At 43.7% G+C, this 24054-nt stretch overlaps 1 protein-coding gene and 1 pseudogene across 2 annotated transcripts; one reads left to right on the top strand and one right to left on the bottom strand.

Moving 5' to 3' along the window:
- The first annotated feature begins 3901 nt into the window (after nucleotides 1–3901).
- Nucleotides 3902–6590, top strand: LOC121761866 (annotated as a pseudogene).
- Nucleotides 6591–11357: 4767 nt separating this feature from the next.
- Nucleotides 11358–14641, bottom strand: LOC121761871 (phosphoinositide phospholipase C 6-like). 2 transcript variants are annotated; one of them, XM_042157582.1, is made up of 9 exons: nucleotides 13954–14641; nucleotides 13588–13706; nucleotides 13346–13481; nucleotides 13037–13255; nucleotides 12732–12949; nucleotides 12512–12629; nucleotides 12264–12416; nucleotides 11990–12076; nucleotides 11358–11830 (listed from the first exon to the last, which is right to left on the bottom strand). In XM_042157582.1, the coding sequence occupies exons 1-9, from the start codon at nucleotides 14353–14355 to the stop codon at nucleotides 11537–11539; spliced, it is 1746 nt and encodes a 581-aa protein (XP_042013516.1). In that variant the 5' UTR covers nucleotides 14356–14641; the 3' UTR covers nucleotides 11358–11536. The 2 variants fall into 2 exon arrangements, with proteins under 2 accessions (XP_042013516.1, XP_042013509.1); XM_042157575.1 differs by having other exon boundaries at nucleotides 13588–13784.
- Between the last annotated feature and the right edge of the window lie 9413 nt (nucleotides 14642–24054).

A 24054-nucleotide genomic window follows, 5' to 3' on the forward strand; every position in this document is an offset into this window, starting at 1 on the left:
AACAAAGGTACCGTACTACTATCAAACTGCCTCTTTTATCGGTTGCGGATGAATGATGATGACTCATCTCAATTTCATTGCAATACTTCATCAACAATCATTCTTCATCTAACTCATTAGTCCCAACTAAATTAAATAACCATATGCATATTTCAAATTTTCCATTTGAAGACAATATAATGTTTATATAAAAGAGCATCTTATATAAAATTTGATTTGCCTATGATATTTCTATGATATACTACCTCCCTCCACAAAAAATAGACAAAATTGTAAATGATACGGGTTTTATTGCACAATTGAAAATGTAAAATTATGGGTTCAAATAATTTATCTCTATATATTATACTACTATTATAATTTTAAGATAAAAATTATGTATCGGGAATGTATTACTTAGATAATACTATAATCTATTTGTCACATATTTATTACTACTATTTAAAAATTGCGGAGTATTTTTCAATGCTGGTATATAAAAGTAGATTCCATATTTTAAACTTCCCTCCTGTACAAAAAGGACACTACACAATGGCATGAACTTTTGTGCCCTACTTAATTTCAGTCTTCGTTTGTTCGAGGAAAATAACGTTATCACCTATTCATATCATCATTATCAATGAAAAAGACGAGGAAAGCGTAAATGAATTAATAATTGGTCAAAAAATCTAAAATGTGGAGAAGGAATCGTTTCTTTGAACTCAATTTTAAGAATTTACCTACTCCCTAGGAAATTTATATACCACCTTCATATTTACATCTTTTGATGTTATTTTACAAAATAGGTATATTGCATAAATATCAAGTTTCAATTAAAAGTGAAGCATTAATTAAATTTAGAAATTGATTATCATTTTTCGAATTATGCCTTAAAATATTTTGATCTGTCATTTTATATTTCTTATTTTAAGTCTGAATTTTATATGTTAAGAACATTCCATTTAAAGAAATTAGATCATTTACCATTATACTCGTGCATGAGATAGAGATAAAATAAGTAAGATACTGCTTATTTAAATCTTTGTGCTTCGCATGGGTATAGTATTAGTATTGCATAAATATCGAGTTTCAATTGAAATTGGTTTTTCTCTAAAAAAATGAAAGTATTTGAACCCAACATAGTAACATACTCCTTCTGTCACAAGATCTTGTATAACCAAACCTTGTATACACGTTTGGTTGAACACGACTTTAATGTACAATTGATAAAATAAGAGATTTATAAAGAAAGTACTAATTAAATACTATTATTAGTACAGAATGAATCTCACCTCATTATAGAGAAAAAAACTTTCTAAAATTAGAATGTACATATATTATGTGAGAGATTAAAAAGAAAAGAGTAATACTCTTTTGGGGCGGAAAGAGTATTTATTACCGTAATAATATTAATTAATTGTGTTAACTAATTTCACGTTGTAGACAAGGAAAGTTGCAGTGTACCCATTGACTTTGTAACCGGTGAGCTAAGATAACACATGCATATATAGTGAATTTTCTTTACTTTATTTCGCATTATTTTGCTACACTCATTTACCATATCCTTCTTCTCAGGATATTTTTTTTCTTTTGATTACTATTTGATTACTAAATCTGTATGTAACTTAACCTCGACAAACAGAACACTAGCTAGAAGACATATTTGATAATTTGCTATTAAATATTTGATAATTTAATACTATTAAATATTTGATGACTCAAATTATCTCTGTAATATGAATTCATTTAACATCACAAAATTAATATCCAAGAACAAAATTCAGCCTCGAACTAGTTGTATAAAGTACTCCTTAAAATCAGTTTTAGAATTGTAAAAAGTAAAGATGGCGAGGATTTTTAAACGTTAAACCTTTTAATTTCGAAAATTAACCGAAATTAAATCAGAGATTAACCGAAATTAACCCTAAGGACATGCTCAAGGGTCCCACCATTCTATTATTCAATTTAAATAAAAACATTTTCAAAATATTAAAATGCATTAAAAATACCCGGAATACTATTACAAATTACAAAAAAATAAAAATTACATAATTAAAATCCTAAAAATTAAAAATTACATAATTAAAATCCTAAAAATTAAAAATTACATAACTAAATTCATAAAATTAAAAAAACCCACTACTCGTGGCCGAATTTCGCCCAAATGTGTTTGATTAGGTCTTCTTGTAGCTCAGTGTGGGTTCGGGTATCGCGCATTGTGTTTCTTGTTTCGATCCTCTCGCCCACCGTCGTATGCACACCTCGGCATGGGGGAGACCGCGCGGTTGAGCTTTCGGCTTCATCCTCGTCGTAAAAGTTAGCCGTCCTTGGTCCTTCGTCAGCTATAATCATGTTGTGCAAGATAATACACGTGTACATGATGTCGGCGATATTCTTAACCTACCACAGCCAAGACGTGGCCTTCACAATGTTGAATCGGCCTTGAAGGACCTCAAAAGCTCTTTCGACGTCTTTCCGAGCAGACTCTTGACTCTGCGCAAAAAGAACTCATCTCGGGTCTTGCGGATTGCTGAACGTCTTCACGAAAGTCGACCACCTTGGGTAGATACCATCGGCGAGATAGTAACCCATGTGGTATGCATTTCCGTTGAAGGTGAAGTCGATCGTCGGTGTTACACCATTCAAAACATCAATGAAGAGTGGTGAAGAATAGAGCACGTTCAAGTCGTTGTTGGATCCGGCAATACCGAAATATGCATGCCAAATCCATAGGCGGTAGTCGGCGACCGCTTCAAGGATAAGTGTTGGGCCGCCGCCTTTGTGGCCGCTTAAGTGTTGCCCCCTCCAAGTAGTCGGACAATTCTTCCACTTCCAATGCATGTAGTCAATGCTGCCAAGCATACCGGGAAAACCGTGGACTGTTTCGTGTAGACGAATCAACCGTTGACAATCATCGGTGGTGGGTGCCCGAAGGAATTCCTCACCGAAAGCAGAACGAACGTCGTCGCAAAAAAAATTTAAGGCATAGGATTCCAGTTGACTCACCGATATGCAAATACTCGTCGAAGAGGTCAGCTGTTTGCCCAGTAGCAAGTTGTTGGATGGCACAAGTACACTTCTGCAACGCCGAGAGACTTTGCCGACCGGTTGCGTCTCTACTTGATTGAAAGTATTCAACACGGACGGACAATGTGTTGACAATACGCATAAACAACCGTTTTGACATGCGAAAATGGCGCCAGAAGTAATCTTCCGGAAACCGCGGCTGGTCGAAAAAATAGTCGGCAACGAACCTTCTGTTGGCTCCCTCCCGGTAACGAGGGATGTAGCGGCGAATTGATCTAGTTGGTCGAGGAGGAGGGGCGGGGGTAGTGGCGACGACATAGGCTTCATAGGCGGCACGATATTGTTCATAATATTCTTGTTCTTCGCGTTGCGCTTCCGCCATGATATCGGTGAAATCCATTTGAGAGGGTTTGAGTGGGAGAGGAAGATGTAGATGAGTTGTATGAAAAAAATATGAATGAGAGATGATTTGATGTGAAAAAATGGATTATGAATGTGTGTATTTATAGATGATTTTGGGAATAAAAAAATTATAAAAAATCAAAAAATTTCAGAAAAATGGTAATAAAACTGTCATATTTTTGGGAATCTGAAAATATATTTTTTTAATTTTTAGTATTATTCTCGATTTAAAAAAAATCTAACGGATAATCTGTTGGTCAATAGAAACGTGTCACGTAGCATGCTCAGCTGCACGAACGTACTCGATTCATCGAGCAGTGCCGTGCTAGCGGCGGAAGTGCAGCAGCAGCGACAGCAGTGCCGCGCCAACGGCACGGACGCCGTTCGTCCCAGCGAGCACCGCTGAGATGCTCTGAATCTAAACCTAACCATAGGATTTAGAAATAAATAAGTGGACCAAACTCTAAAATGAAGAAAAAAAGGCCAGCGATGAAATTGCACACACAACTCCTCACCTTCTCTCTCCCTTTCTCTCTCTAGAGTAGTATATTAGTCCACTCTCTCTCTACGAATGAAGGGTTGCTGCTGCAAAATTCAATCGCTGCCAATTTATAGATGATGACGCCGTTTCCAGCCGTCATCGCCGCCTTTCTATTATTCCTCCTCGCAGCCCGCCCTCCGCCGCCCTCCGCCCATGCACTGGGCGGCACCATGGCCTTCGTCCACGGCTCCGCCACCACCATCTGCACCATCACCGCGCAGCCCCCCGTCCAGCAAATCCAATGCTGGCGCGACGGCCGCCTCCTCCCCCCAATCCTGCCCAACACCTCCTTCGACGCCGTCGCCGGAGGCCGCGACACTCTCTGCGGCGTCCGCTCCGGCGGCTTCAGCCTCCTCTGCTGGAACACCACCTTCTCCCCGAAGCGAATCTACAACAACGCCTCCGCGCCCCTCACCTCGCTCACAATTGGGGGTTCCCGAATCTGCGCGCTGCGAAACGTATCCTTCGCCGATAACGCAATCTGCTGGCGGGAAAATAGCGATCTCTCCTCCCGCATTCCGGAAAATCCCCAATTTCGCGTGATTTCTGCAGGCCTGCGATTCTCCTGCGGGGTTAATGTCGAGAATAGGGTTCTGTGCTGGGGAGACGACGCGATTTCGAATTCGATACAATCGGAGCTGCGGAATTTCTCGATGCTGGATATCCACGTCGGCGAGAAATTCGCCTGCGGAATCAATGTCACGGGATGCATCGTCTGCAAAGGCAGCAACGACACCGGCCAATTGAACACATCTCCTTTCGAGACCGCTCGCCCTTTCACCGCGGTGGCGGTCGGCGCCAGCCACGGCTGCGCTATTCGGAAATCCACCGGCGGGGTGGTCTGCTGGGGAGGAAAGGGAAAAGGACAATTTTCCAGTAAAATCACTGATGAAATTTCATTCGAATCGATTGTTGCAGGGCCTGATTTCACCTGCGGATTAACCACCAGCAATTTTTCCGTCGTTTGCTGGGGCCCGGGCTGGCCTAACCGGTATTATTCGACGGGGATTTTTCTTCCTCTGCAGAAAACCCTACCGGGGCCCTGCATCGACACTGCCTGTGACTGTAATGTGTATCCCGGCTCTGACATTCTCTGCTCCGGAAATGGCCACATTTGCGGCAATTGCGATTTCGCAGCCTCAATTCCCCCATTTCTGCAGCCGGCTGTGGTCGTCGATCGCTCCCCTTCAAGAGGTTTGAGGCGAAGTCTGTTGGTTTTTGCCATTGTTGGAACAATTGGGATAATCGCCGGAATTGCGGCTGCGATTTATTGTTTATGGCCTGGTATCTGCTTCGGGAAGAAGAAAATCCATAACTCCGTGCAGCCGACCATGACTACCGCCGCTCCGCCGCCGTCCAACAGTAGTCCGCCGTCGCGATCGTCCACTCTGAGGCGGCAGGGGTCGCGGCTGATGAGGCGGCAGCGGAGCGGAACTTCCTCAAAGCACGCGGACAAGGCGGAGGAGTTCTCGTTCTCCGATCTCGTCGCCGCAACCGACGATTTTTCGGCGGAAAACAAGATCGGCGGTGGCAGCTTCGGAGTTGTTTACAGAGGGAAACTCCCCGACGGCCGCGAAGTGGCCATCAAACGGAGCGAAACGAGCGCCAAGGCGAAGAAATTCCAGGAAAAGGAGAGCGCATTCGAATCCGAGATAGCGTTCCTATCCCCGGCTGCATCACAAGCATTTGGTGAAGCTCATCGGATTCTGCCATGAAAGAGAAGAAAGGCTCTTGGTGTATGAGTTCATGAAAAATGGAGCTTTACACGACCATTTGCACAGCAAGAGCAATGTAGAAAAAGGCAGCAGCTTTATCAATTCTTGGAAGGTTAGGATCAAGATTTCATTAGATGCAGCTCGTGGAATTGAGTATTTACACAACTACGCAGTTCCCCCTATCATCCACCGTGACATCAAGTCTTCAAACATATTGCTGGACTCGAATTGGGCGGCGAGGGTTTCGGATTTCGGGCTGTCGCTGATGGGGCAGGAGGAAGATCGCGACTACCAGCCGACGAAGGCGGCCGGGACGGTCGGATACATCGACCCCGAGTATTACGGGCTGAATGTGCTGACAGCGAAGAGCGACGTGTATGGGCTCGGGGTGGTGCTGCTGGAGCTGCTGACGGGAAAGAGGGCGATCTTCAATGGGGGCGAGCCGATGAGCGTTGTGGACTATGCGGTGCCGGCCATCATGGCGGGGGAGGTGGGGAGGGTGCTGGACGGGAGGGTGGGGCAGCCCGAGGGGAGTGAGGGGGACGCGGTGGATCAGGTGGCGTACACGGCGATGCATTGTGTGCATTTGGAGGGGAAGGATAGGCCTACGATGAATGACATTGTTGCTAATTTGGAGAGAGCGTTGGCGCTGTGTGAGGACAGCCATGGCAGCATCTCTAGTGGTCCAATCTCCATTGTTGCCGATTGAGACTCTAGTAGTAGTTTTGTTGATCTTATCTCTCAAGATTCTTTTGTTTTTGGAAGTAACTAAATGTGTGGGTATTGATTGATCACTTTGTAGTGTAAAAGACTATAGAGTAACATGAGTTGCAAAAAGGTTAGATGTAGAGCAGACAGATATCACCCAGTTTTTGGTTCACTTAATTTTTTCATTTTTTTTCAATGGAAATTGTTTCTTTTGGTGCTCAATTTCGTATTATGTCTTTGGATGGTTCCACTAATAATGATTCGTGGTTGTGGAGTATTGAACAAACACTGCTTGCATTAAACAAGGGATTTTCATTTTGTCGTTTTGGATAAAATTTGAGATGGGTAAATTGAATGATATTAAGGTTGAGAGTGTAATGGGAATTGGGCACTTTGGTTTTGACGAGGGAGATTTGGTAATTGAGTAGAGGCAGGGATGGAAGAATGAAGCATAAAAAGGGTGGTCCAATTTTGAGTTGGGAAATAGGGTATTAAAAAGGGCGGAGGCCCACAGCATATCTGATAATTGACTTAAAATGTCGCATAAAGTCAATTAAAGCATGCCGTTTAATACATGTAGTTGTGAAACGTGTATGCTTGTAAGTAGAACAATGTATGATGTATCCCACCTCATTCGTGCAAAAACATTTATAAGAGTATCCATGTAGGCGGACAGTGCTAAGGACATCCCAATAGCCTCGCCTCAGTTTTTTTGTCCGTAGCCCCAAAATTTTGTTTCCGTCATTTAGTGGACACTTCCAATAGACCCCAAATTTTATAATCAATTTTCTTTTTAAAATGTTTTTAGTTTTAATCAGGTATAATTAAAATAATCGCAATGTAAATAATTAGAAAACGAGTTAATTGGAAGCGAATATTCGTTGTATTCCAAACGGGTAAAATTATACAACGAATAATTAAAATAAAATACAACTAAAAACTCCGCCACCGTCTACTCGGTGTCGGAGTCGGCTTCCTCATCTTCTTCTCCTCCTCTTCCTCCCTCACTGCTGCCGGCCGCGGTTTCCCCAGGAGCATCATCAACCAACCCCAGCCGACTCTCAATCCGAGTGATGAGCCTCTTGTAGACGTTCCTGACGTACGGGTCAGATTCCGCTGCATATATGCTGCATACGTCTTGCAGTTGTTGCATCAACTGCACATCTATGTTATCTCTCAAGACCTCGTGGGGTTGCACCATGTGCTGTGGGATTGGGGCGGGCGGGGGGATGTGAGATCCGGACGCTGCAGCCGATAGGCGGGAGGCACTTCTAGCCCCTCTGGCGCTGCGGATAGAGGCCTGTTGTCCCGGGGGCCGTCGTCACCTAGTGTGTGTGAAGGATTGCCGCTATAGCCCGATTCCTGCGAGTCGGGTGATTCGTCGTCTCCACTGTGCATTTTACAGAGAGTGAAAGTCTAGATAGTGAATGGAGGGATTTTGTGAAAATGATGAAAAAATAGGTGGTGGAGAGTGATATTTATAGAGGAAATTAAAAAAAATTAATCAAAAATTCCGGCTGACAGCCGCCGCGTCGGATGGCCGGCCAATATGGTCGGCGCGGCTAACGGACGCCCGCCACGTCCTCGCCCCCTTGTCGCCTATCCGTCGTCCGCCGTCCTACCGCCCCATTTCCGCGTCCACCCCGGGGGCGGATAACTCCTACACTATAATCCGCCCCGGGACTGCCCCCGCCGGGGCTATAGGCGGGGCGGTCCCATAGTGGATGCTCTAATAGCCCTGCCCCTTTTTTTGTCCACAGCCCCGGTTTATTTGTCCGTGCTCACAAAAAAACTTGTCTGCAGCTATAAGGTGAACACTTCCAATAGCCCCAAAATTTTGTATCCACTTTTCATTTAATTTTATTTTCGTTTATTTTAAATCAATTATAATAAAAAAATTATCAGAATGTAAATAATTAGAAAACGAGGTAATTGGGACTGAGTATTCGTTGTATTATGGAACCGGGAAAATTTTACAACAAACATTTAAAAACAATACAAATAAAAACGCCACCACCGTCTACTCGGTGGCGGAGTCGGATTCCTCCTCCTCTTCTCCGCCGTCTCCCCCGCTTCCATCGGCCGCCCCTGCCAAATCCTCATCAGACAAGCCTAGGCGGCGCTGGATTCGACCTATGAGTTTCCAGTATATACCCTTGATGAGCGGGTCGGTTGCGGTCTCGTAGCGGAGGCAGTTATTATGCAGTTGTTGCATCAACTGTACATCTAGGTTCTCCTTCAAGACCTCGTGGGGACCAGGGGCCATGAGCTGCGGTATAGGGGCGGGCTACGGGATGCACGATCCAGACGCGGCGGTCAATAGGCGGGAGGAACTTCCAGCCACTCTAGCGCTTCGGATAGAGGCCTATTGTCCCGGAGGGCGTGGGCGCCTAGAGTGTGTAGCAGAGGGATCTTCGGTTTGCTCGTCGTTGAGGTCGATTGATTGCGAGCCGTTGCGGCTGCTGTAGTCCCCGGCTATGTTGTGTCTAGTACGCTTCGCCCCAGGAGCTCCTGCCCGCTTTTGCGCACAGATGGCCTTGAATTTCGGACATTGCTCGAGAACAAGATACTCCTCCCACATTGTGAACTTCGACCAGTTTTCTGTGTTGAATTGGCTCATAGACAGTGCCTTCACGTTGGCTTCGCTTCGGCCACTCTCGGCATTGAGCAGGTTGTTCTCGTATATGCCCGCGAACCGCTTGGTGGCCGTCAAAATCCTAGACCACTTTTTGTGGAGCTGTTCCCCGTCACGTGGTTTGGCGCCTTGAGGTTTGAACTCGTTGTATGCCAACATGACGCGCTTCCAAAAGCTCCCCTCGGTCTGATCGGTTCCCACTATGGGGTCCGATGTGATGGCATCCCAAGCCCGCGCCACAGCAATGGACTCCGCTTTAGTGTAGAGCGTTGCCCGTTTACCGCCGGCTTCCGGCGCCGCTGCCTCGCTGCCCTCGCCGCCACCGGCGGTGCCGCCCGCGCCGCCGCCACCGCCTTCCCCGCTGCCACCGCCTCTTCCGCCGCCACTGCTTCCACCCGCTCTCATCGGAACGGGCGTATCCACGTGCGCTGCCGGCGTATCTGGTACGCCCGGACTGAGCAGACCCATCATCGTCTCCAGTGCGTCTCAATCTGCATCGGTTAAAGGAGATTGGCTGGATTGGAAAGAGGTCTCTGGACGCGGATGGTTAAGCGCGTCGAGGTTGGGTCTGTAATCTCCAAACGCCGAGCGACTCAAATTCCTCTGAAAAGATTGGGGCGTGGGAGAAGACCTCCACGGCTGAGATGGATGAGGGGTTGGACTCGATCCCCACGGAGGGGGGTTTGACTCCAACTCCACGACTGGGACAGATTGCCGCCATATCCCGATGGCTGGGAAGGATAGCCGTTATATCCCGATTCGTCAGTGCCGGGTGATTCGTCGTCTCCACCGTGCATTTTTAGAGAGTAAAAGTGTAGAGGTTGAATGAATGGAGAGTGTGTGAAAAGGGTGTAAAATGGGTGGTAGAGGGGTGGTATTTATAATTGAATTTTTGAAAATAAAAATAAAAAAAATTGACTGGGGCGGCTGGCGCGGCGATCGCCGGCGCACTATAGGCCGGCGTGCCTATAGGTGCGGCGATCGGGCACCGGCGCGTCCTCGCACAACTCTCGGCGGAGGCCCTTGCACCCCGGAAATGCCGTCCGCCTCGGGTCGGACGTCCTCGCCACTATAGATCGGCGGGGCGGCCGGCGCGAATGGGGCGGCCGGCGCGCCGGCCCTAAAGTGGATACTCTAAACAATATGTTGATTCTTTCGCAACTAGTTTAAACTTTAAATTATTCGTACTTCACTTAAAATAATTAAATTACACTTATGTGGGTCCCACCTTGTAGTCATTTTGCATATACTAAATACGGAGTACTACTATGAGGGAAACTACTCTCCGTCTCATATGGATAGATGTATTTTTTTTAAATAATATTTCAATTTTTTAACTATCCCACGACAAATTATTTCATTAATATTTTACCATCATAATTTTTTTACAATTATTTTACATAATAACACACTACAATGAATTAACTCACAATACAAATGACACCAATGTGAAATAATATCTCTACACTTAATACAAACAATATTAGATTTTTTAAAAAAATCAGTGTTCATAAATGCATATATGTTTTTATGAGATGGATGAAGCATATTATAAGTGAAATAATTGACTATGGAATAAGTGTAGCATACTATCCTTTCTGAGTTTCACAGGTTGTGCAAAGGTGTTGTATCACTCTCGAATTGTCAATTCAACTTCTTCTGGTAAACTTCCTAATAATATATATAAAAATAAAGCAAGAAGCAGGAAATACAATTGGTAAAGATTTTGTAAACGAATAAGCTGGATTAAGTATATTTAATTTCTATTGTTAATGGCGTTTGTGCGTGGAAAAACATTATTTTATGCTAAAAGTCATGCGGTACAGTCAGTAATTGTTTCTAATTTTTAATTTCAATTATCTTTGAAATATTATCAGTATTTTGATTTATCTAATCTGTAGAAAATTTCCAGAGTGCTCCAAAAGAAATTAAAATTACAAAGTAAGATGTTGCATTAAATTTCTAAGAAATGACAACTAAGTCTCTTAATATTAATATCTTAATAACAAAAGGTGAAGGATGTCATATACAAGCGAGAGATAATGCAATAAAGGTTTTTCAAATCAGCATTTCCTTAATTGGACTTTATTATCTAATTTTATAATTAGACAAACAATTAAAAGTACTATGGTTATAATTTATCGTATTAAATTACAATTAAAGAGTGCATAAATAAGAGTAGAAAAAAGTAGACAGACCCGTAGGAGGATAAAATGAGATGGATAAAAAATGTTCTGTTTTTCCATTAAAGGAAATTAATGCATCACAATAGTTGGAACGGTCCAAAGAGGATACGACTCTCTTACTATGAAACGGAGGAAGTAATAGAATATATATACTACAAGCATAGTATTATAAATCTGATGCTTCTATCTTCTAAAAAGGCAACAATTATTGTACAAACGGCTTAAATATGGACATAACAATCCTTGTGTGAGACCAAAAATGGAGCTTAAGCATATGCCTATATAAAAGTTAAAAAATAAATTAATGAAGAAACATGTATACTAATTTCATCAAAAATGCATTTCATTCAAACCTAAACCTCATAAGAAGCCTAACAGATTTGAATTTTCGACCCTTCTTGTCGTAAAGTGGAACTGCTCGGATGCCCCGTCTAAGCTCTGACACAGGTAAACATGTCTGCCCTCCGAAATCATCCTTGTCCGATCTATCATACTCATGGACTTCTATTCGTAGGAGAGCTAGCTCCGGAACTCTTAATGGAAAACTGAACTCCTGATCCCAGTAAGGCGCCCAATCGTCTTCTATTATCCTCGTTTTACTCTCTGAGGCGTCTAGTGGCGCACCGATGATGTATATCTGCACACAACATTCTATCATAGCTCACATGCTTCTACTTTCACCAATTTGAAGTTACAAACATTTTGTTGAAACCATTTAGATCTACTGACTTATTTTTGACACCACTAATCACTGTTAACTCATCAAATCATATGCTAATATGAAATCCTTGGTTACCTTGGTGTAGAAGTCTGGTGGTGAATATGTGTCAAAATGCGTGTGGCTGAAATCCAAACGCCACCCATCTCCCATGTACACGATTACCTGAGAATGAAGGCGCAGATCAATGAATAGGAAATGTTGTACGAGTATCTACAGGACCTAGATTATCAACAGGCTCTCCAAGCACATTTAAAATGCGTCCTAGAATTATAAGAAACGCTACCACACAGATTTCACACCTATTAGGTCGAGCTACCTAGAAAACTTTGAAAAAAATTCGTGTCAGCACCTTTAATGTCACCCTCACAGGCCATGGCAATTTGGGATCGAAGACATCTCCGATTGAATTCTTGCTCATAAGCAAATTTGGTTTCTTGAGATAACCACAGCCTCCATTCGCTCTGAAGAATCCTTGCATCATCCAAAGGGCTTTTCCGTATCCCTATTATATCAAATACAACTCAGCTATTTCAGCAAGAAACTTATGGTTACTGTAAAAACAAAAAACAACATGCATCCATAGAAAACAAAATTAACCTGCATATTAAACGCAACCATCTGCGCCCCATGCATCCATGCGATGATTGGGCAAAAATTTGATGAAGTTACTCGTGTGCCCTTAGGATACACCCTCAACAAGTGTTTTTGGGTGAACCTACAACATGTTTTTAAGTGGGAACAAGTAGCTGTGATCGTTGGTTTGTAATAGAACACGAAAGAATCAAGCAAAATAAACAATACATGGATGAAGTGTTACCTCACGACGTCACTAGCATACAAGGACGTGGCCTTCTTGAGTTCGTGCTCGCTCAAACTAAGCCGTCTAGCTCTGTCCATTCTGACTCTTAGCACCTGCCTCAAGCTCTTCTTCTTGGCATTACCGGCATGAATGGCGATAAGACATTTGTACTCAGGTGCTGCCACATTGCCCCTACCACAGTTGTCGTAATCCTCATAATCACTGTCGCTTTCGTGCTAGAAAGAAAGAAAGAAATAATGCTTGTTAGCACCATTTTTCTTGAAGCAATAAACAGAACAAAACTCTGTTTATCGATATTTGACCTTGTCATCTGCTTCAGATTCAGCTTCAGTATCGTCATCAGAATAATCTTTATACTTTGGCGAGGAGGTTTCTCCTTCCTCGTGATTGGATCCGAGATACTCCTTGGGTGGCTTTGTTGAGAGCATAATCTTATGTTTCAAGGACTCAACTGTAGGAAAGTCCTCCACATATCCTGATTCGGGACAATACAACAAGTCTCCAAAAACTCGTATTGCCATCTAAACAAAAAGAAACAGAGAGTTCTCATAAACAACCATATCTTGATAACTTCCAAAAACATGCAATCTAGGAAGAGAGAAGGGCCTTACCTCCGCCACTCGAGCTTGGAGCTCTGGATTGAGATGATCTTCTAACGTGATTATGACCGGGTAAGGCGACTTAACAAAGGCGTGCTCTTTTATAGATTTGAAGCATTTGATGAGTGTCACCGGAGTTGTAAACGTCCTGCCAAATTTTCCTCAACAATCAAAATGTGAGGATTTGACATCACAAGGTGATCAACAACAGCATTTGCAAATCGAGGGATGTTAATATACGAAGCTTACCGTACCTTCCATGAAGCACGTGCACGTTATCTTTGGACGAATTGGGCCATAAATCGAGCTCGATTCCCCTCACACCATTCTCAAGAGCTCTTACGATAGCGGTTTCGCTACAGTTGCTGCTCAACTGGTTCCCGGTTAAGTAGGAGTTATGACCTGTATATATGAAATAATGATGCAACGGAGCAGTCATGTCATGGTGTACCTGGAATTGTGCAAATTGCCAAGGTAAATATAAATTGTACATAATTCCTCAAACAAACTTGTTCATTTCTACTTTTCACAGTTTTACAAATTTGTAGCATTTCTTAAAATTCATAAAGTTAGCCAAACACGGCCTACAATTGAATTGGGGATTTTGAAATGAATTAGACCTGGGGATTGATAGGGCCATTGAGATCGTCTTGAAAGAGGAAGTAGAAGAAGTCCTCAAGGGTGAAATTGAGGTTCCTCGTCTCTTGGTGGTGGTGGTGGTGGTGGTGGTGGTTGTGGTGGTGGCGCCGGTGGAAGACGTGCTGCATAATGTCCTCGACGCCAACGGCGGTGCAATTGGAATCCCCCTGGTGCTGCACCATGAACCTGAGCAGCTGATCCGCCGTCATCTGCTGCCCGCCCGCAGCGTACCGCCAGAACGCCTCCCTCACGTCCGGCGGCGGACCCGACTCGCTGATTTTGAACTTCCGGTTGAAGCAACCGAACATCTTGTAATAATTGTAGCTACCCATTTGCACCACCGATACATGATCTGCGATTATGTATCGATAGCCTTTATTCATTTGGATTGCCCTTTCCCGGCGCCATTCTCGATCGAGATCGTGTAACCATGAATTGGTTAAATAAAAAAAATTCAAATTAAGAAAAATGGGGGGAAATAGATTAAATAATCGATTAATTTAGTGTTGTTCGGGGATGTTGAGAATGATCACGTAACCATGAATTGTTAATTGCTGCAAAAAAAAGGTAAAAGATCGATGGAAATGTAGATTTGGGAAGAAGAAAATTGCGGTAATTGGATTGAGGAAGAAGGATGGTAAAACTAAGGAGAATGGGAGGTTGGATCGTTGTCGGGAGATTGGATCGTTGGAGCATTAGGCCATCCACAGCACTATTTCTATACCGTTCCTAAACCGTTCTTTAAACTACTATTTGTGGGTCCCACTGTACTTTTTTACTCCATTCCTTAACTAAGGAACGAAACCTGCAACTCTCTGTTCCTTAACCATTCCTTAAATTACTATTCATTAAATTTCATTTTTTATTTTTATTTCCAACTCAATTCAATTAAAACAAACACACTTTATTAAAAAACACACAACATTAAAACAAAGTTACAACTTAAACTGAAAAAAATAAAAAGCACACAATTAAAATCCTAAAAAAATAAAAGTACACAATTTTAATAAGTTCATCCGCCAAAAAAATTCGAATTATTGCAAAAAAAAATTATTTTTTTTATTAAATTCGAATTTTTTTAAAAAAAAATCAAATTATTGCGTCACCGTGACGACGCCCACTCGCGGGGCAGCGAGTGGGCGTCACGCGTCGAATAGGAGGCCGCCACGTCGCCTCGGCGTGTGGCGGAACGTGCCGTGCCGCGTCTCGCGGGAAGGCACCTGGCACGGCACCGGCACGGAATGGCGACGACACGGGCGGCTGCAACGCGTGCCGCCGCGGTTCTGTTCCTCCGGAACGAAATAAGGCACCGCAATGGCATGCGTTGCGGGTGCTCTTAGAGCATCTCCAATGCACGCATGTCTCATTCGGACATTCACTAGAACTTCCCAAAAACACCTCCTGTCACATCACTAGGACTTCCCATCCTACTGCCACGTCACTAGGACATCCCCTTCACAATCCGCCATTCCCATCGCCATTCCCACTAGGACTTCCCGCAATAAAAAAATCACAATTATTTATAAACGTAACGGAATTATAATTTTGACACGGAATATGGGAAAATTGCGAATGCTTCATTAAAAAAAATTACATAAAAAAAGAAAAAAAATTACGTAATAAAAAAGGAAAAAAATTACATAATAAAAATAACATAATACGAGAAATTTAGACTCGACTCACTCCGCATTGTCCTCGTCGCCCGTGCCGCCCTCGCCCTCGCCCGTGCCGCCCCCGCCGCTAATCTCGGCGCCATCATCTCCAATGGGTGCCATCCCCAAATCGCGCCGACATCCATCGATGACATCCTTCAACATCCTTTTGTACACAGGATCTGTCGTGCTATGCCACCTATGCATGGTCCGGACCAAACTAGTCGTTATCTGCGCGCGGGCGAGACGATCGTACTCTTCTGGGGGAGCAGGGGCCTCCGATTGGACCTCGAACGACCCGCTACCGCTGCTGCTTCCCCTAGCCTTCCGCTGCGGAGCCTTTTGCCCAACCGGGCGACGATGCCGGCGGGAGTCTGATTGAGGTAGCGGGGACACTTCCTCGGCTTCCGGGAGCTCGTGCGAACCAGCACTGCTGCTGTATTCACCGGAAGCGTTGATCTTCGTCCGCTTCTGCCAGCCCGATTCGACACCCCCATAAAACTTTTGGGAATCCTTCACCACGAGATAGGCCTCCCACTGGTCGAAATCTTTGAACTTCAAGGATCTGTCGAGGTACTGCGCCAAGGCACGGTTCTTCACATCCTCCTCGGACATACCGCTAGTTGCCTAGCTGAGATTGTTTTGGTAGAGGCCGGCAAATCGACTAAGCTTAGGCCTCAACCGCTCCCACTGTTTCCGGCATTGTTCGGGCACGCGACACTTCGCCCCAGCCGGTTTGCATGTGAGGTAGGCTTCAGCGACGCGATGCCAAAGTCTGTCAATATGCTGGTTAGCACCGACATAGGGATCCTCGACTATTGAAACCCAAGCCTTCGAAAGCGCGACGTTTTCCCACACGCTCCAGACCGTCCTCTTTCCCGTCTCCTCATCATCCTCCTCCTCAGCCACCGTTCGCGAGGAAGAGCCCGTGGCTTTCCCCTTGCTTTTGCCCCTGCCACGGCCCTTGCCCCTGCCCCTTGCCGCTGTCCCCACATCATCGGGAGTCTCCCTGACTGGAGATAGCCCCAACTCCTCAAAAGAGAAAGTATCCACGCCGGTGAACTGATTCTCCGGAACAAAACTGGAGGGGGTATCAGTAGACAACATCGATAACCGGCCGATAGACATCGTCCGCTAGTGGTTCAGGGCCCCCTGCCACCCCCTCCCCCAGACATGGTCTGCATCATCCCCGGCATCATCCCCGGCATCATCCTACCCATCCCCATCATATTTGGGGTCATGCCCCCCATCCCCATCCCCATCCCCATCATATTTGGGGTCATGCCCCCCATCCCCGCTGCCCTAGGCATCATACCACCCATACCACCCATGCCACTCATCCAATTGTACATATTGCAGTAAGGGGACATCATACCACTCATCCCACCCATCCCACCCATACCACCCATCCTACCCATTCCACCCATCCCCTATATTGCCGGAACCGTTGTCGCATTTCTGCTAGAGTTTCCCTTCAGTTCGGCGGGAAACGTCGGAGTCTGCGACTCGCTCGTGGCGGGGGAGTTCCTGTCGTTCTCCATTAAGTAGAAATGAAATTTGTAGTAAAAGAAGAGAGAAACTTGTTAACACAAGTGGTGCGAATGAAATGAAGTTCAACGAGCTGTATATATAGAGTTTAAAAAAAAATTAAATACCAGACATCCGACCCGGACGTCCGACGCACGCCACAATGGCGGACGTCCGCTCGCCCGTCGCCCGCACGTCCGAGGACATCCGACGTCCTTACGGGATGTCCGTATCCGAGTTGAAACGCCACAATAGCAGACGTCCCGGTCGCCCGTCGCGGATGTCCGACCGGACGTCCGCCATTGGAGATGCTTTTAGAGCACCCACAACCGTTCTCTTGCCAACAAGCACGGTTGTGGGCCCGACCCTACTTTTTCTGTCTGCTCTCTGACAAGAGCACAACACGCACAGTTGTGCTCTTCCGCAAGGACGAGCATAATTCAATTTAAAATTCAATAAAAAAACATTTCCATATTATTGAAATTCATTAAAAAAATCTAAATAATATTACAAATGACAAATAAAATAAAAACGACATAATTAAAATCGTAAAAATTAAAAGTACATAATTAAAATCCTAAAAATTAAAAAGTACATAATTAAAAGCTAAAAATACCCCGTGGAAGACTACTCATCCGGCGGCACTACCCACAATTGTCTTTGGAGGCCCAATATCATGGCCTCATGCGATCGAAGTTGCGAGGGGGTCATAGTTGACCTATCGGCCATATTGAGTTTGGCCAAGAGGGTCCACAACGAGTTGGTGGGGGGTGGAGGTGGCGCATATGGAACGGGAACGGGAACGGGAGCGGGTTCGGGAGCATTGGCGGTTACAGCCACGGCGCGACGGCGGTTGGCCGCCGCCTTCTTCCTTCCTTGCGGTCGGCGTTGGGAACCGCTCAGGCCGGCGTCGGGGCTACCCAAGTTAGCTCCGGCGAGTTGGCTAGCCACTTCTTCAGAGCCGGCGTCGGATAGGGATACCGACCTTGACCGTTTGGAGGAGTCGCTAGATGAGGATGTTATGCCACCCCTATACTTCGGGTGCGTCGGCGTCTCCTGCCAAACGTTGAGGTACTTGAATGGCTTGTAGTTCATGGATTGGTAGGTGTTCATCGCGACAGTGATGATGTCGACCTCGCTCCGACCGCTCTTCCTGGAGGAAATAGCCATTGAACTTGCCAATTTCTTCGTTGGCTCGGTAGATGGCGTTGCACACCATACTCTCGTTGCGCTCGATTGTTTCCGGCGGTCGGTTTTCATTGTACCGGCGAGCGATGCGCCACCAAAAGTGATCGCCGGATTGGTTCGTGCCAACCACTGGATCTTCGGAGATTTCCAAGTACGCCGCGAACAATTAATCCATCTCCGCCGGAGTGTAAGGTGTGCGGACACCGCGAGTAGGAGGAGTCGGAGTTTGGGAGTGGGCGGTCGGCCTAGGCTCGGGTGTCCACCCATATTGCCCTTCGGGGGCATCTTGGTCGTCGATTGGGTATGGCCGGTAGCCACCCGGAACGGCCGAACTTTGGGTTTGAGAAGGGGCCGAATATTCCATTTCCGGACTAGGAGACGGTTGTGAAGAGAACCATTCGGGGTTTCAACAGTGGGAGCCCGGGGGGTTATTGCCTTGGCCGAACATTGTTATGTTGTAGGAATGGAAGAAAGATTGAGAATGGATATGAGAGAATGAAGATGATAATGAATATGTGAGAATGAAGATGAGAATTGTGTAGTGTGGTGTGAATTTTTGGGTGTGAAAGTGGAGGTATTTATAGATGAAAATGTGTATTTTTTAGGGAGAAAAAAATTAAAAGTGGTAAAAAACGGTAAAAAACGGATATATTTTTTTTGGGAAGTGGAAAAATATTTTTTCCTTATTTTTAATTTTTTTTAATTAAAAACTGATTTTTAATTAAAAAATTTTTTCAAAGGCAACGGCTATGACGTTGCTCAATCGCTGCGCGCCACGTCAGCTGCTCGTTGGCACGGACGTGCTCGATGCATCGAGCAGCGCCGTGCCAGCGGCGCGAGCGCAGCGGCGGCGGAGCTCGTCCTTGCCAGCGGCACGGACGGACAGACCCCGTCCGTCCACCGTTGCAGATGCTCTTAGGGCGCCCTAAGGCGCGCCCTATGCACCGCCACGCTCTCATTTTTATCCTCCTACCCTCCCACCTGCAATGGGGCGCCCTATGCATTTTCTGTAATTTGAATATTTAAATAATTACAAAAATTGGGAAAAACTTCATTTCATTTATAAAAATTAATACATTACAATACGAATTAAAAAAATACGCAAACTCAGCGACGGCGGTTACGGGCCCACACTTCTTCAATCATGTCTTTCATGAGCTGAGAGTGGTCCTGTTGGTTGCGCATTGAGGCCTGTCTAGATTGAACCTCATTGAAGTCCGTCGGTAATCCTCTAGCGGTGGGCGTGGTTGCCGGGCCGGACGAGCTAGATGCACCTTCATCATCGTTCCAGTCGGTGATGTTCCCACCTTTATGCTCGACTATCATATTGTGCATGATCATCCACACATACATGACATCGGCGATGACTTCCTTGAACCAGAGACGAGTCAGCCCTTTCACTATTGCCCACCGTGCTTGGAGCACACCAAATGCCTTCTCAACATCCTTCCGCGCCGCCTCCTGCTTATGCGCAAATAAAACCCTCTTCTCACCAATTGGGCAGCTGATCGTCTTCACAAAAACAGGCCACCGTGGGTATATGCCATCGGCCAAGTAGTACCTCATGTGGTATTGGCGCCTGTAAGCAGTGAACTCGATGGCCGGGCCGTTGCCATTGCATTGCTCGGTGAAGAGGGTGGATGAGTTGAGGATGTTGATGTCGTTGTTCGACCCGGCTACACCGAAGTAAGCATGCCAGATCTAGAGCCGACAGTCAGCGAAGGCTTCGAGGATCATCGTCGGGTGGCTGCCCTTGTATCCACTAGTGAATTGGCCTCTCCACGCCTTCGGACAATTCTTCCACTCCCAGTGCATACAGTCGATGCTCCCTAACATCCCAGGAAAGCCATGCACCGTCTCGTGCATCTTCATCAGGCCCTGGCAATCAACAGCAGTCGGCCTGCGCAAATATGTGTCCCCGTAGGCCTCCACAATTCCCCTACAAAATCTCTTCAGGCACTCCCGGCCTGTTGTCTCCCCGACGTGGAGGTACTCGTCGAAAATGTCCATCGTGGTGCCGTAGGCCAACTCACGGAGTGCAGCCGTGCACTTTTGCAACGGTGTAAGGCCGGGTCTGCCGACGCCATCTTCCCGATACGTCATGTATTCATCACCTGACTCCAACGTCCGGACAATGCTGAGAAAAAGGTAACGCGGCATTCTAAACCGGCGGCGGAAAACAGTCGGGCCCCACCGTGGTTGCTCGGCAAAATAGTTTGCAACCGGACGTTGGTGAGCTGCCGCGTGGTCGCGTCGGACAACCGTCCGACGTCGAATAGGCCTGTGGATCCTCTCTGCCGCCGCCTCCTCGCGCTGCAGTTCGGCTAAGCATTCCGCCATGGCCTCTTCAACGGTTGCATATAAGGCATCCCCGGTCGGACTACCTTCTTCCGAGGAACTAGTGGTGTCGTCGTCGTGGTTCATTTTGGTATGTAAGAGAGGTAGAAATGTGAGAGATGAGAGAAATGAGAGAGGCGAGATGTTCATATGAACAAGTGAATGAGAAACGAGGTTTAAATAGACAAGATTTGGAAAAAAAAAATTAAAAAACGCGTGCCATCGTCCGTGCCTATCGTCCACGGAGCCCACAATGGTGCCCGATGGGGCGGACGATGGTCTATCGTCCGCGCTTCTTCCGCACCCGAAGCTTAGGGCGTGGGCGTAGGGCGTGCCATCGTCCGGACACCCACAATGGAGCCATCGGGCGTGTCCGAGGACGATGGCACGCATCGGGAGTGCCATCGGGCGCCCCATTATGGGTGCTCTAATGCATTATAATTATATTTATTATCAACAAATTACTCCATTAATTATCTCATTTTCGTTTATTTAATAGATATCTTAGTCTTAAAACTGTTTTTTTTAGTTCAGTGCTATATTTAATAGGTAATGCATATTCCCTCCATCTTCTTTTAAAGCAAATTTTGGAAAATGATTTTTTAATACACTGCGCACACCATTAACTACTCGCTCAAGAACAATAAATATTTAGCTTTTCTTTTTTAAGTGAACAATATTATATGAGAAGTCTGTTATTAAGATATGGTCATATTTTGCTTAAGTCTTAGATCGAAAAATGATTTATCTGTAATTGTTATCAATGAAGTTATATGTAACAATTTTAAAATCCAAAAATATATACATGCAAGATAAAAATTATGGATTTATGATACTCATTTTTAGTTATTTTTCTTAATGATGTTATTTTTTAGAAATTATGGATTTATAATAAATTTGGAATTTTTATAAATTTTGTCACATTTTTTTTAATTATATCACATTTCACATTTTTACCATTTTTTGTAGTGGACCGACCCACACTAACTCATTCTCACTCACATTTTATTAAAAAAATAAAATATAAAAGTAATACTCACTCTAGACTAACTTTTTCAACTCATTTTCTATTACATTTCTTAAAATCTGTGTCCGATCAAAGCGTAACAAAATTGTGGGACGGGGGAGTACTACATATTCAAATATTTTAAATTAGACCCCATAGTTAGGTGACCAATTTGACAATTTTATAGTCTATTTTATCAAAAATTTTGATAGATGAGGCTATGGATAGACATGCACAAACTGAACCGGCCCGACGGTTAACCGTCGGTTTGGGCCCGCCGGTTCATGAACCAGAACCGGAACCGGTGGTTTGAACCGGCAGGCGGTTTCGCGGTTCAGGAGGGCCGGTTTAGGGTCGAAGATTTCTTGAACTGTGAACCGGCGGTTCAATCAAATTTTATTTTTAAAAATAAATGAATACAAGAAATTCATAACAGCCCACATATATTTGATGGGCTTGCAAATTTATGAAACCATTATTGGTTGTTTCTCTTTTATAGAGACATCCTTGAATGTTTTATGTTTCACTTTCGATGTGGGACAAAATCATTCTTGGTTGTTTCTCTTTTATAGAGACATCCTTGAATGTTTTATGTTTCACTTTCGATGTGGGATAAAATCATTCTTGGTTGTTTCACTTTTATAGAGTCATCCTTGAATGTTTATGTTTCACTTTCGATGTGGGACAAAATCATTCTTGGTTGTTTCTCTTTTATAGAGACATCCTTGAATGTTTTATCTTTCATTTTCGATGTGGGACAAAATATGTTGAAGTATTTTCTTTTATAACTACATGTTTAGAGTATCCATTCATCTTTTTCCAATGTGGGATACAAAACTTTCTTTTATCTTCTACTTTTTTTCATGTTTTGTATGATAAATATAAACAAAATTATTATTCAAATATATTCTTGATTGATAAAAATAAAGAATTATTGAGAAATATGATTTGTATATTGAAAATATTTATTTGTATAATAATTATTGTTAGGTTTATACAATTTGTATAAGAATTATTTTTTCAATGTGTATAATCCAATACACTCTCTTCCAATTTAAATGCTCAAGTCCAATATTAAGTATTGATATTTTAAAAATCAAAATGTTTAACTTTAAGTAGTGTTTATTAATTTTTATAAATAAAATGTATTCATTATAAGTTGTAATTTTTAGTCTTATTCAAATTTATTATCAATAAAATTGTAATTTTCACCTTATTGTTTGAAATTTGTTTAAGCACATTTTATACATAATAAAGACTAAAAAGACAAAAAAAAAATCCGTACTTAAAGTTGGATTTGATTTTTAAAATGCCAATACTTGGATGAGAGTATATTGGATTTGATTTAATTTGGAAGAGAGTATATTGGATTATTCTCTTTTATAGTTACACATTCTTGGATGTGTTACTCTTTCTTTCAATGTGAGATAAAAGTCATTATTTGTAAGTTTATAATAGATCGTCCATCATTCTTCGTCTATATTAATACTCTATCTTCTATTATTATAATTTATCAACAAATATTATTACATAAACTATTATTCATTACTTCTTTATCATTAATGATTTGCTTATGTTTATAAATTTATGTATATGTTAACTAATAAATAATATTATACACGTTGAAAGAATAATTCTTATACAAATTGTATAAACCTAAACCGCCTGGTGAACCGGCGGTTTTTTGAACAGGAACTGGAACCGCCGGGACCCTTGGTGGGCCGGTTCCGGTTCATGCATATGATGAACCGTGAACCGCCGGTTCATGAACCGCAACTGGCGGTTCGGAACCGTTGTGCATGCCTAGGCTATGGATATTAGTTTAGCCCGAACCTGGTGGCTAGTCCGAATAACCCTTCAAAATTAGAGAGTTTGGGCTAAAAAATCAGAATCCGATAAAATAATCCGGCTAAATATTACTCCCTCCATTCCGCGGTAGTTGAGTCATTTCATTTTCCGCACTCGTTTTAGAAAAATCATAATAAACAGTTAAAATATAGAAATAGTAAAGTAAGAAAGATAATAATGTAGATAAAACTCTTATCAACATTATTCTCTCTTTTACTTTACTATTTCTTCATTTTAACTATTTATTACTCCCCCCGTCCATGAAAATTTGTCACATTTCGTTTTCTACATTCGTTTTAGAAAAATGATAATAAATAGTTAAAGAAAGAATAAAGTAAGATAGAGAGAATAATATATTGAAGACTCTTATCTACAATATTCTTTCATTTATTTTACCATTTCTCCACTTTAACTATTTATTACTATCATTTTTTAAAAATGAGTGTAGAAAATGGAATGTGACAAATTTCCAAGGACGGAGGGAGTATCATTTTCCCAAAACGAGTGCAGAAAATGAAATGACT

The sequence above is a fragment of the Salvia splendens genome, chromosome 2 (genome assembly GCF_004379255.2).
Source record: "Salvia splendens isolate huo1 chromosome 2, SspV2, whole genome shotgun sequence".
In the NCBI taxonomy this organism is placed as follows: Eukaryota; Viridiplantae; Streptophyta; class Magnoliopsida; order Lamiales; family Lamiaceae; genus Salvia; species Salvia splendens.

Bases quoted from the DNA above. Each gene is read 5' to 3' on its own strand.
- LOC121761871 (XM_042157575.1), bottom strand. From the start codon at position 14,355: ATGAATAAAGGCTATCGATACATAATCGCAGATCATGTATCGGTGGTG. The intron at 13,785-13,953 runs GTCTAATTCATT...GCACAATTCCAG, and splicing joins ATGGCCCTATCAATCCCCAG to GTACACCATGACATGACTGC. The intron at 12,077-12,263 runs GTGCTGACACGA...CTTCATTCTCAG, and splicing joins CTGTGAGGGTGACATTAAAG to GTAATCGTGTACATGGGAGA.